General features: G+C 44.5%; 1 protein-coding gene across 1 annotated transcript in view; it reads right to left on the bottom strand.

Moving 5' to 3' along the window:
• The window catches only part of FAT2 (FAT atypical cadherin 2), a 262,307-nt gene that overhangs the window by 82,634 nt on the left and 167,064 nt on the right, over positions 1 to 12,609 (bottom strand). Inside the window, exons 10-12 of the mRNA XM_069654000.1 lie at positions 2,428 to 6,483; positions 1,827 to 2,023; positions 1,160 to 1,313 (exon numbers count right to left, since the gene is read on the bottom strand). Coding sequence (XP_069510101.1) covers positions 1,160 to 1,313; positions 1,827 to 2,023; positions 2,428 to 6,483 — 4,407 coding nt within the window. The remainder of the gene's footprint in view (positions 1 to 1,159; positions 1,314 to 1,826; positions 2,024 to 2,427; positions 6,484 to 12,609) is intronic.

Here is a 12,609-nt window from a genome sequence, read left to right as displayed (position 1 = left end):
TTCTAAGCTGATGATGCCCAAATCTTAGCTCATCTTGATATCTCTACATCTGAGACAGCGGCTAGATTTGGGACTTGCTTGGAAGCCGTGGGAGCATGGATGCGTAAAAACTGGTTAAAACTTAATAGTGACAAAACCGAGGTACTGGTGAAGGTTCTCCCCTTCAGCCTTATGGACCCCCGCTTTTCTGGCCCTCTTGCCATGGTCCTTTCCCTTCTCCTGTTACCTCAGTGAAGGATCTAGGGAATAAAATATCTGCCTCTCTGTCAGCTGAGCCTCAAATTAGCGATGTCTGTCAAAAGGGTTATTTTCAACTGGCAATTCTCTGTAAGATGCTTCCATTTCTTCCGCTTCATTTCCGGGCACCCATGGTTGCTTCTCTAGTTGTGTCATCTCTAGATTATTGCAATTCTTTGCTCCTAGCCCAGCCTGCCTATTTGATCAGGCGGCTTCAGGTGCTTCAAACCTCGGCGGCCAGAGTTGCCACCTCTACCCCTGTTCGTCAGAGACTTCATTGGCTTCCCCTGGCCAAACCTATTCAGTTCAAGGCGTCTGGTTCACTGCGCTTTTTATGGGACTGGGGCTGAATTTCTTTAGGCCAAGTTTCATCCTTATGTGCTGCCAGGATGCTCCGTTCTGCCAATGCTTGCATTGTACTGGTTCCTTGTTTTAAGTTTGCTCGTATTGGTGGTTGTCCTTTCTCCGTTGCTGTAGCCACTGTGGAACTCACTTCCTTTTGTCCTTAGGGCCACGGAGCAGTACTTAGTATTTAGGCGCCTTATTAAAACGTTTTTGTTCTAGCCTTCCTTGGCTGCCTTTCCTGGAGTTAGTAACAGGGTGTTTGTGCACTGTATACATTCATCTAACATAACATAACACAATCCACGTCTTCCTGAACTCTAGGTTATCTCCCTGAACTAATTATTGACCAGAATCTCACTGGAAATGATAGATTACACCAAATGTTCCTGAAATGCCCTCATTGATTTACCAGTGCCTGATTACAGATGCCAGGGTATGGATGAGAAAGGCATCATGTGATTATCAAACTAGATCTAAGCCTCTCAACTTCCCCATCTCCCTCAGAAACCACTTAAGGGCTTCTACTATCTTTCACTGAATGATGAAGCACCTCAGCAGCACAAGTGGACATGCTTACCTGTATGGGGATCCAGTCGAAATGTGTCAGCCCCAGTTCCTTCCAGGGTGTACATGATCTGGGCATTGCTACCCACATCAGGGTCATTTGCAGATATGTGAAGAAGAGAGCGTCCGGAAGGGGCATCTTCAGGGACCGTCACAGTATATAACATCTGCGAAAGACAATGAACATCATGTTATTCCACTTCATCATACCCAGATCACAATCCACCAGCCACCTGTAAATTCCTCCTGTTCTTTTCCGCAAACATCTGTTCAATCCCCCACGCTCACCTGTCCAATTTGCAAGTACTTCTGTGGCAACCATTTTGGATTTTCTGTCACTTACAGCTGTTCAAAACCTTCATCTCCCGCCATGCCTATCTAATCTGCTTCACCACTCCTACTATCATCATATCTAATCCCTTGCCCAAACTGTATGTCTTCTGTGCAGATTACATGCAAGCACATCTCCCAGAGGTAGCTTTCCACGCCTTCTGATTCCTTTTTTACTGACTCTTTTCTTCTCACCCTGGAACCTTATCTTGATAGTACTGTTTGTGAGAGTTATTGTTACAATTGTGGGGACAATGCAAGCAACAGGCACAATACCACCATGTGTAGTCCTCCAGATCACAATAGCTGGCCGCCTGCACCACATCTGCCATCACTGGCCCCTTGCTCACCTGCTGGCACTCAGGGCCATTATCGTTGATGTCAAGAACTGAGACCTCGACGTCGGCGGTCACCTGGAACTTTCCGTCTGACGCTGTCACCTTTAGGAGGTAGCTCTCCAGTGCCTCTCTGTCAAGTGGCATCTTGGAGGAGATCTTCCACTCTTCTCCTACCAAGTCAATGCTAAACTGCCCCAGCGGATCCCCCTCTGAAGAAGAGAAGATTTGGTTTAGTAAATGCTTTGGTCAGATAGTCAGAAATCAGTGTTTATTGCACATTTCCAGACTAAACAATATCCATTTTGTTACATATATATATTTGTAAGTACATCTTCAGTACAACATCCTTTGACAAATAACGAATATTCCAAGGGTATATGTATTGGATTCAATGCAAGTCAAGTACTTTTAACGATCCACTCAATCTATCATTGTGAAGTTTGGGACAAGATAATATGGAGGTTTAGCATGATAGGACTTTGCTAGTTTCTAATATTCATCCAACCAAATTCATAGCACCCATTATGATGTGTGCTGATAGTCATACTGTACTGGCTTAGAAAAAAGCATGATCTTACATATGCCATAAAATAGTAGATTTACAAAATCTCACCTGTAATGTAGCATGTGATCCGCCTGTTGTGTTCTGAGATGTCTGCATCAGTGGTCCTTAGGGCAGTGATGACTTCTCCAGGCTGTCCATTCTCAGTCACTGACCCCTTATAGGTTTCCAAAGTGAACCGAGGAGGGTTGTCATTGTCATCTGTAACTATAACTTCGACCAGTGTCTGTGAAGACAGCTGCACCTTCCGGCCATGATCAGATGCCACCACATGGAACTTGTGTACCCTTTGGATCTCACAATCCAGCTCTTTCAGTGTTGTGATCCATCCACTTTCCCCATCAATGGCAAAAAGTCCTTGAGAGTCATCTAAGCTGGAGTTTAATCTGTAGGTCACTTCTCCATTACTTCCAGTGTCTTGGTCATTGGCAGTAACCTGGATGACAGTGGTTCCTGCAGGCATGTTCTCCATAAGGAAAGCCTTGTATGGATTGGCTTCAAAAATAGGTTGGTTATCATTGACATCCTTTACCTGAATACTTACAGAAGCCAACGAAACTAGATCAGTCTCAAAATGCAAGCAATGAGCCATAACATCAATTTGGTACCATTTGGTGGTCTCGTGATCCACATTCTTGTCAACCTTTAAGGCTCCTGTTTGTCGGTCAAGGGTGAAGACACCATCTTTATTGCTCTCCATGGTTGTTCCTTTCACCAGACTATAGATAATTGGTTCCACTGCTAATGCTTTCACTGATCCTACTTCAGCTCCAGGAGGGAGGTCTTCAGAAGCTGCAAATGTGTACAGAGGCTCAGAAAATCTGGGCAAGGAGACTTCTCTGGGCACAACTTGTAGATGCACAGGGACTGAAGAGTCCCAGTGTGGATGCCCTCCATCTTGAGCTTTGACTTTGAAGTTAAACACTTTGTTTTCCAACCCAACAAGGCTTTCTTTGATGCAGATGACCCCAGTGGATTGGTGGATCTCAATCAGCTCTTCTGTGGCATCTTCCAATTCATCAACATAATAGGTGACATCAGCATTCAGACCTTCATCGGCATCATAAGCTATCACTTGAACGATAGGAGACCCCTTACTAACATTCGACTGAATAGTCAGTGTGTACTTGGATGCCTTAAACTGTGGTGGATTGTCATTCTCATCTGTGAGGATGATTTTAACTGTACAGAAAGCCACCTTGCCACCACCATCCCTGGCCATGACCTTAATGGCAATAACCTTCTCTACTGGGTTTTCTCTGTCTAGTTTTTGCAAGGTAGCAATGCGCCCTCTCTGGTCAATGGAAAATCTATCATGTGCTAATTTGTTGATGATGGTGTATTCAATGGAACCATATGGGCCATCATCAGGATCCACAGCAAGAACTTCGATCACTGTTGTTCCCTCCTCCGCATTTTCAGCCAGCTCCACCTCAAATATGTTCTGCTGAAAAGCCGGGCTGTACTTATTAGCTCTGGTGATATTTATATAGACAGGCACTGCTGTTCTGTGGACGCCATCTGAGGCAGAAATCCTGAGGGTGTAAAAAGGGTCCATGGGCTTTTTGCACAGGTTTGCCATGGAGATAACACCCGATGTGCTATTGATGGCAAAATGCCTGTGCTCATTCCCTGACAGGATAAGATACTCCAGCTTGGTGACACCTCCGCTGTCTGGGTCAAGAGCCTGGACTTTAATAACAATGTGGCCACAGGTAGCCAGCTCATTCACAACAGCTTCATAATGAGGCTGCCTGAACTCTGGAGAGTTGTCATTGACATCGGAAACATTGACAATCACTAATGTTTCTCCACTGAGCCCCCTCATTCCGTGATCCCTAGCTTGCACTCTGAGAAGAAACTGCTTCTGGGTTTCATAATCCAGTTCCTGAGTTGTTGCTATCTCTCCAGTGTCTGAGTCTATATGAAAGAACTTAATGGAACTGTCCAAGCCATTGGCAATGATTTGGTAGGAAAGCACATTGTTCTTTCCAGAGTCAGCATCCAAAGCACTGACACAGAGAACAGGTGTGTTGGAGGGCAAGCCCTCTGAGACAACAGCCATGTAGACCCTTTGTGAGAACACAGGAGGATTATCATTTATATCTTCTACTTGAACCTCAACCACAGCTTCTGATGAAGACCCCACTGCAGTGTCTGTGGCCCTCACAGTGAGAACATGTTTTGTCTTGGTCTCAAAGTCCAGGTTACCGATCACACTCAGAACACCCGTTTTGAAGTCAATGTTGAACAGTTTCAGTGCATCTTTACCCACAAGGGTGTAGATCAAGCGTAATCCTTCCGGACTGTGAGCCTGTATATGTAGAATAGGTGTGTTGGAAATTATATTTTCTGGCACTTTCACCATGTAAAAAAGTCTCTGAAATATGGGATTCGATTTATTCCTCACAACAACTAACACCTGTTCTTCTGTCTGCAGTGGAGGTGTGCCCCTGTCTTTTGCAATAACTTTGAGAATATATTTATTTAATGCCTGGTAATCTAGGTTTCTTTTAATGGCTATGTCTCCAAGAAATGGATCAATCCCAAAGTATTTATAGTCCTCTGCCAAGGAATAGGTTATCGCTCCATTTTCCCCAAAGTCTTGGTCAGTGGCTGAGACACGCAAGAGGACATCACCTGGCTCTGCACTCTCGTGCACTGATGTCTGATATGGCAGGTTCACGAATTCCGGATGGTTGTCATTGACATCCTTGATGTAGATCTTGACTTCACTCTGAGCAACCCTTGGTGGGTTCCTGTTGTCCTTTACTTCAACAGCCACTTCATAGATTTCCCGCTCTTCCCGGTCAAAGGTTACACCTCTGGTCCGAAGCACCCCTGAAGACCTGATTATTTGGAAGTGATCGCCATTATTGAGAACAGAGAAGAAGAGCGGCTCGTTCAGCTGATTGCCAGAAACTCCAAGAATAATTAGAGTCTCAATAGAAAAATTGTTCTCCATTACCACAGCCGTGTATACTTCTTGATCAAATTTTAAGTCAGTCTCGAATGCTTCAGCGAAATTTATTTTTACCAGGCTGGCACTCTTAAACAATCCATCAGAAGCACGGACGGTGAGCTTGTGATGCCGTCCAAGATTTGTAGAATTGAGAAGAGAGATAAGACCTGTCTGTGGATGGATAAAGAAAGCACTGTCAAGGTTACCTTCCATAATGCTATAGGTCACCTCGGAATCTCTGTCTGTGGCTTGCACAGTCAGAACATCCATGCCATTGTGAGCCGGCAACCAGATGGTGACCTCGTAGCTTTCTTGAAGGAATACAGGAGGGGAATCGTTGACATCCAGAAGGTAGATGGTGACTTTTGCCGGTCTGGATGCAGATAGCATTGGAGTCCCACTATCGTGGACTTGTACATTGAAGTGGAACACTGGAGATAGTTCATAGTCAAGTTTGGATGCAACCATCAGAGTTCCCATGCTCGGATCTATTTTGAAATATTCTCTCATGGCTGGCTCCACAATTTCATAGACAAGCAATGAATTGGAACCTCTATCAGCATCTGTAGCTCGGATGACAAGAGGTTTGTTGGTCTCATCCATGATAATGCTGTTAATTCGAGCAGCTTCACTGATCTGGCCCGCATAGGAGGGTTCAGAGAAGCCTGGGGCATTGTCATTCTCATCAATGAGATAGAGAAGCACTAGCGCATCTGCCACAGCCCCCACCATGTTTGCGGCACGTATTTTCAGTTGGTACGAAGGAAGTGTCTCAAAATCCAAGTTCTTCTGTGCGGAAATGACACCAGAGAATGGGTTGATGGCAAATGCGCTGTCTTTGTTCCCAGATCTTATTTCGTAGCTGACGGCAGATGAACTGGTGGCTGAGACCAAGAAAATTGGTGTGCCAACTGCAATAGTTTCCTTGACCTCCAGGAAGTATTCTACAGCTGAAAACCTGGGAGGTGTGCTGTCGGAGAGCTTGATGTGGAGCAGTACTGTGCTGGTGTCCCTGAGTTGTGGGACTCCCTGATCCGCTGCCTGGATGGTAAGCACATATCGCTCCTGCTTTGGCTGCTCCAGCGTTTTGGCAAAACTAATAATGCCAGACACAGGATTCATGTTGAAGAAGCCCTCCAGATTGCCTGCAATGAGAGAAAATTGGAAGACGTCAAGAGTGTCCACTGCTTAATGTATTACATACACCGCTCCTTAGGCATTCACTTTTAGCAATCATGATTTTCTGGCTAGGTGAAGTGCAGGCATTACCCAAATTGACCTTTTACAATTGACCTAATTATAGTAGTCCTAATTGACCTTCTGCACAATTGTCCTTTATATTATTTTAGTTATTTTATATATGTATTGGGTTGCTTTTGGATTATAAATAATACAAGGGGATTGGGTGAGGGGTGTCTGTTTTATTTTTAATTGGATGGGGGTTTGCGGGGGGTTTCCCTCTGCATATATGTCCTAATTGACCTTCTAAATTAGGTCAATTCTCCCGAGGTCAATTCTCCCAAGGTCAATTGTGAAAAGGTCAATTAGTATGCAACCGAAGTGCAGCAAGTGCAGCAATAATGAAACTCAATACCCCGTATAGTCACACTTTTCTGGAAATGTGAAACCCCCAAATAGGCTATTGTTAATATGTCTGATCAGCTGCAATGTGTGACTCATTCTTAGTGTCTCTTCGCATTATTCTCTATGAAGCTTTCAAAGCATCTTGCTCCCTACCCATTTCATGCGTGACTTGTCTTCAAAGAGATCCCATGTAACCATTGAGTTTACACTCCTGTACCTCTGCTCACATTCATTCGATTGATTTACTTTGATATGTGTAATGGCGAATTTAAGGACACTTACAGCTCACATGCAAAGCTCACCAACTTTGGAGACAGAGCACGCCAACAAGAGTAAACTTCCACCTACAGGATGGAACCACTTGGGAATGGCTTGTACCAGATGCCTCCACTTCAATGCCAGCTGCATTGCCAAACTCTCTGCTGACATTTACAATCTCCCATGCAACTACAAAATAGACCGACTCTTCATCATGAAACATAGCTTTCCGAGGATCACTCATACACAAAATCATGCCGGAAGGCTTCAAAATTAAACTAGACAACAGGCCTGCAGCGAGAGGAGGAGGAAGTTCACTTGCTCACAGGAACCCCATCAGAGTGAGAGGGAAACATTTTCTATTCTCAGAGAACTTGAGGAAAAAAAGTGTTGCGGTAGCACTGAAAATAAGAGTGACACCTGGTGTGTTACTATCCAGAAAGCTTTCTCTAGGAAATTTGAACAACATCAAGCCTCCATTAAGGCCCGTCAGGTTGGCCTACAGGGTACATCTGTCGTCTGTCTATTGGAGCATTGTGCCACGAAAGAGATCAGTCCATCACCATCTGAGTTCTCTTTTCAACAAGTCACTGAAGATGAAACTATAAAGGTTGTGTCTGGACTAAACCCTAACATGGTGCAAGGGGGATTGTTGATCACTCTCTATTACTTGGGTGTTTGGCCGAGTGTCATCTGCTCCGTGACTGATACAGCCTGGATTGGGACCTTTTTGGGCCCTCGATCTTCAAGCATGTGAAGTGGTGATTGCAGAGCACCATCTTTGACCTTATACTGCAGTGTGCCACAGGGCGCCTGCCTATCTCCTACACTCTTTACTGTTCATACCAATCCACTTTTTGACCTTTTGTATAGTGCTAGAGTAAAATATTCAAATTATGCAGATGACATTGAGATCATCTTTGAGTTGACGGAGAGTCAGGATCTTGATTCATCCAACATTTATCACATTTATTGCTGGTTTAAACTTGGATGGCCATGACCTCTCTGGCATTCAATGATAGGAAAACTGAGTAATTGTGGGATCAGCCCAACGTCTATGAAAACTTGGGGAGAAATATGGACAGTTTACCATCGCAGACTGTCATATTCTGGTTTTGTCATATGTTAAGACCTCGGGAGCCCATTTGGACTCGAGCCTAACCATGAAGAAACATGTTGTGCATGTGAGATCTTCCTAGGCCTATGTTACCAAATTGCTAAGGCAAATTAGGCCCTACATGTCTGTTACCAATCTGTCAGCCGTGCCCTGTGCATTGGTCAATTCAAAGATTGACTATTGCAACAGTCTACTGGCTGGCATCACAAGAGCCAATCTTAAATCCTTGCAGGTTGCTCAAAATGGTGCTGTGAGAGCAGTGTGTGGTCTGGGCAGGATGGATTATATCAATGAGGCCAGAACATCACTCCATTGGCTTCCTGTCCAACAGAGAATCTCGTGTAACATTCTCTCCCTTACACAAAATTGACATGCAGTTAAAGCTCCTGTTTACTTGTCGGGGCCACTACATGACTCCCCTGCCGTTAGGTCCCTATGATCTACTGGGAATAAAAAACTCTATCCTCTTTGTTTTAAACTGAAAGAATTTGGAGGAACAAGCTTGGATGTGTGCACTCCCAGTCTCTGGCTGGAATGATCTACCTCCTGCTAGAAGAGCAATCTCTTGTCTTCCAAACTATAAGAAGGCCATAAAACGATTTTTTTTTAATTCTAATGATTAATATATAAACCTCTTTGCCTGATCTTTTCAGGCTCTGATTTCTGCTCCTCTTATGAACTGTAGCCATTTTGTTTTGTGTGCGCACAGAGGACTATGGGCGGGTTGCATGTTAAATATATTTAATAATAATAATAATAATAATAATAATAATAATAATAATATTATTAATAATAATAATAATAATGCTACAGCTTCAATTTTCAATAATGTGCTGAACTACAAATCTCAATGCTTAATCTGTTTGATCTCACATACAACAACACTAACCTTCCTTTTCATATACAGAACACAATACTGCAACATAGCTGATGTGGTTGGCAATCCTTCTGTAGACCACCAACACCTCGCCATATTGGAAGACTTCAAAACCTTATCATTTTTATTATTATATATTTATTTAATGACCATTAAGGGGAAAAGCGGAGGACTAGTGTCCTTAACAGTGGGTGAGAGGGTGTGGATATAAGACCAGATGATTCAGGAGAGGTAGAAACATGAACCAGGAACAAGGTCAGTAGAGCATGATATAGGAATGGGATGTTGGAGGAAGAGCTACGTTTTAGGATGATGGAGTGAGGGAATAGTGCCGTGGAGTTGTCATAGATAGGTAGGGGGAGAGGAGAACAGGGAGCTGTGGTGGCGTAGAATATTATGTTGTGGTTCTTCAGAAAGGAGGAGAGCTAGGAGGTCGGATTTAAATACAATTAGAGTGGGAGTAGTGTGGAGAGGGAGAGGAAGAGCATTACAAAGTAAGGGAGCTAGTAGAGGAAGAGAGCAGAAATGAGAGGAAGCACAAGGGGCACCAGAGGTGGCAAGGAGGCGAGCTGAGGATGATTGTCGGAAGCCAGGAAGAGAGCAGTGAGTGTGATGGGCCAATAGGTAGGATGTGGCACGTGGAGGAAAAGCGGGGAAGGTTAAAGAGTGTATGGGTAGCAAAGTTGATGACTTTGTAAAGGGGAAAAAAGCATAGTTGGGAAGGCCATAGAGTAGATGGCACAGTAGACTGATCGGGAAAGTACTAAAGAGGAGATCAGGTGCTTAGCACTGTTGAAGGGAAGAAAATGTCTTATTTTTCTGATGTTGAGAAAATTAATTCTGGCGGTAGTGGCAGATTTGGAGATCGAGAGCAAGAAGTTGTGAGATGGGTCAAAGACGACACCAAGGTTTTGAACAGAAGTAGAGTAGGAAACATAGCCAGGAGAGCAGAATAGAAGAGGGGGAGAGGAAGAGATAGCCCGCTTGGATGGGGAGTAGATATGAACAGGAGTGAGTGAGTTGCCATGCAGTATTTGATGCTGGAGAGACAGTTAGAAGTATTTGACCATCGCTCACCAGATAAGGAGGAAAAGAAGAAGATCTGAGTGTCATCAGCAAACGGGTGATAAGAGAAGCCATAGGAGGAGATCAAGGTGCCAAGAGCAGAGGTATGGACTCAGGACGGACCCTTGGGGAGCACCAACAGTAAGGGGAGTAAGTGGTGAGGTAAGGCTGTTCCAGGACACCTGGAAGTGTCTGGGGGTGAGATATGAAGCAAACCAAGCAAGTGCTTTGTCCCTGACGCCTAGGAGAGATAGTGCTGACAGAAGGTATTGAAGGCAGCAGAGAGGTCAAGAAGAATAAGAATAGAGGAACGGTTAGCATGCCGAGTGGAAGAGATCTATTTGCTGACATTAAGGAGAGCTGACTCAGAATAGTGCAGAGGCCAGATTGAATAGGGTCCTAAAGGTTGTGTGTGTCAAGGAACTCAGTGAGTACGATGAAAACTAAACACACTAGGATTTTGGAACAGTGAGGTAGAGGAGAGGCAGGATTAAAGTTGGCAGGACAGTTAGGTTCTAGGCCAGGTTTCTCACGGATGGGGATGACAGTAGCCAACTTGTTGGATGATGCAAAAGTGGTACTGTCAAGAGAGGAGCTGAAGATGGAACTAAGATGAGGAACAACACTGGGAGCTTTGAGGTTCACTACGTGTGGCGATAGAGGGTCGATGGGGGCACATAAAGGTTTAGCCCTGAGGAGAAGGTCCGGAATCTCATCAGGGTTAGTGGGGGCAAAGGAAGACATTGTCGCAGGGGAGGAGAGTAGAGGTGGTGGAGAAATGTGAGCAAGTGAGGGAATTTTGGAGGCACCTAGGTTGAGAGGATTGAGACAAATTGAGAGAGAGATAGAAGTCACTGTTGGCAGAGTTGAGAACAGAGAAGTCATTTTTAAGAACAGTCAGGCATAGTTGGTGATTCGAGGAGTGCCTAGATTTCTTCCAAGTGCAAAGGTTTTCCCAGTTGTTGTTTTCAGGGTGTGTATGGTAGACGTAATCCAACGCCATGGAGGGGAGAGTTTAGGAGTGAATCTAGTAAGAGGGAAGTGAGAGGAGAAGGGATCGTTAAGAGCAGCATTCAAGTTAGTGAAGGGTTTATCGGTGGATGGAACAGTGAATTTTGCATTGCAGGAGAGAGAGTCGTGTAGGTCAGAGAGAAAAATAGGGAATTTGGAAGAGGGAAACTTATGCTTGGTAATGGAAGTGGTAGATGGAGAGAGTTTGGTGGAAGTAAGAATGGAGATTGAGGCAAAGACAATGGAATGATCAGAGGGAGAAGAAGCAGTGGGGATATTAGAGGCAGAGAGTTGAGAGGAGATGTGAATAATGTCAAGGGAGTTACCATTTGAATGGGTGGCCAGAGAGTGGACAGCAGAGAGTGAGTAGTAAAGGAAGAGAACTAAAGCCAGTGGAGAGAGAGGGGAGGTTAAAGTCACCAGTGGCAATGAGGTGATGATGTGGAAGAAGGGACCCAATTAGTTAGGAGAGGTGGTTAATAAATTGGTGGCCGATAGAGAGAAATAATATGAATGTCATAGGAAGCAGTGATTGTGGAAATAGTGTATTCGAAAGAGGGAGAACTATGAGAGATTAGGAAGTAGGAGGGATAGAACGTTTGGAAGATGCAAACAGTCCTACACCACGACTCCCACCAGTTGGGCAGGGAAAGTTGGTTAAGGGATAGGTAGTGCCATGAGGGGCAGCAAGGCTTGCAGAATCTGAGGGAGAAATCCAGGTAATTAGTCCAAGAGAGGGGGAATGGGAAAGAAGGAAGTCAGTGGAAAAGGAAGCCATGTTAGATTGTGCATGCCAAAGAGCAATATGAAGGGATGGAGATGTAGAAGCATACTGATGTTGAGTCTGCAAATTAGAGAGGTGCTGGAGGAATATGCAGGAAGAGGAAGTATGATGAAAGTTAGGTTGGGAGGTTTTGTGAATAGAGAGAGTAGGTGAGCAAGAAGAGAGGTGGTGCTGAGGAAAAGAGATCATGGGGGTAGGAAGAGAGTTGAAATGGTTTTGAGGAGAGGAGAATGACGGGAAAAGTCAAAGAGAAAGTAAGAGACAGGACTACATTAACTGCTTTCTGCCCTTTTACCACCCAGCACTTGCTATTCACAATCAACTCTACAACGTCTCTTGTCACAAATGTGCACGTGCTTCACCTGAAACGATTGGTTTAAAGACCTACCCAAGAAGTGGACACACCTTGGATGATGTTTCTGACAATGAGAACATCACTACCCTTTACCTCCCCAGTGTGGTTTCCTTCGAGGAGACCACCTTTCTGTCGCATTTACCATTTTCACTGAAGTGCTAACATTCGCAAAACCCCCACCAAAGGACCCCCAATGTTAACAAGAGCATGGAAAAAGATC

The sequence above is a fragment of the Ambystoma mexicanum genome, chromosome 3q (genome assembly GCF_040938575.1).
Source record: "Ambystoma mexicanum isolate Mex_15411 chromosome 3q, UKY_AmexF1_1, whole genome shotgun sequence".
Lineage (NCBI taxonomy): Eukaryota > Metazoa > Chordata > Amphibia > Caudata > Ambystomatidae > Ambystoma > Ambystoma mexicanum.
This window is presented reverse-complemented; position numbering and strand designations above follow the sequence as displayed.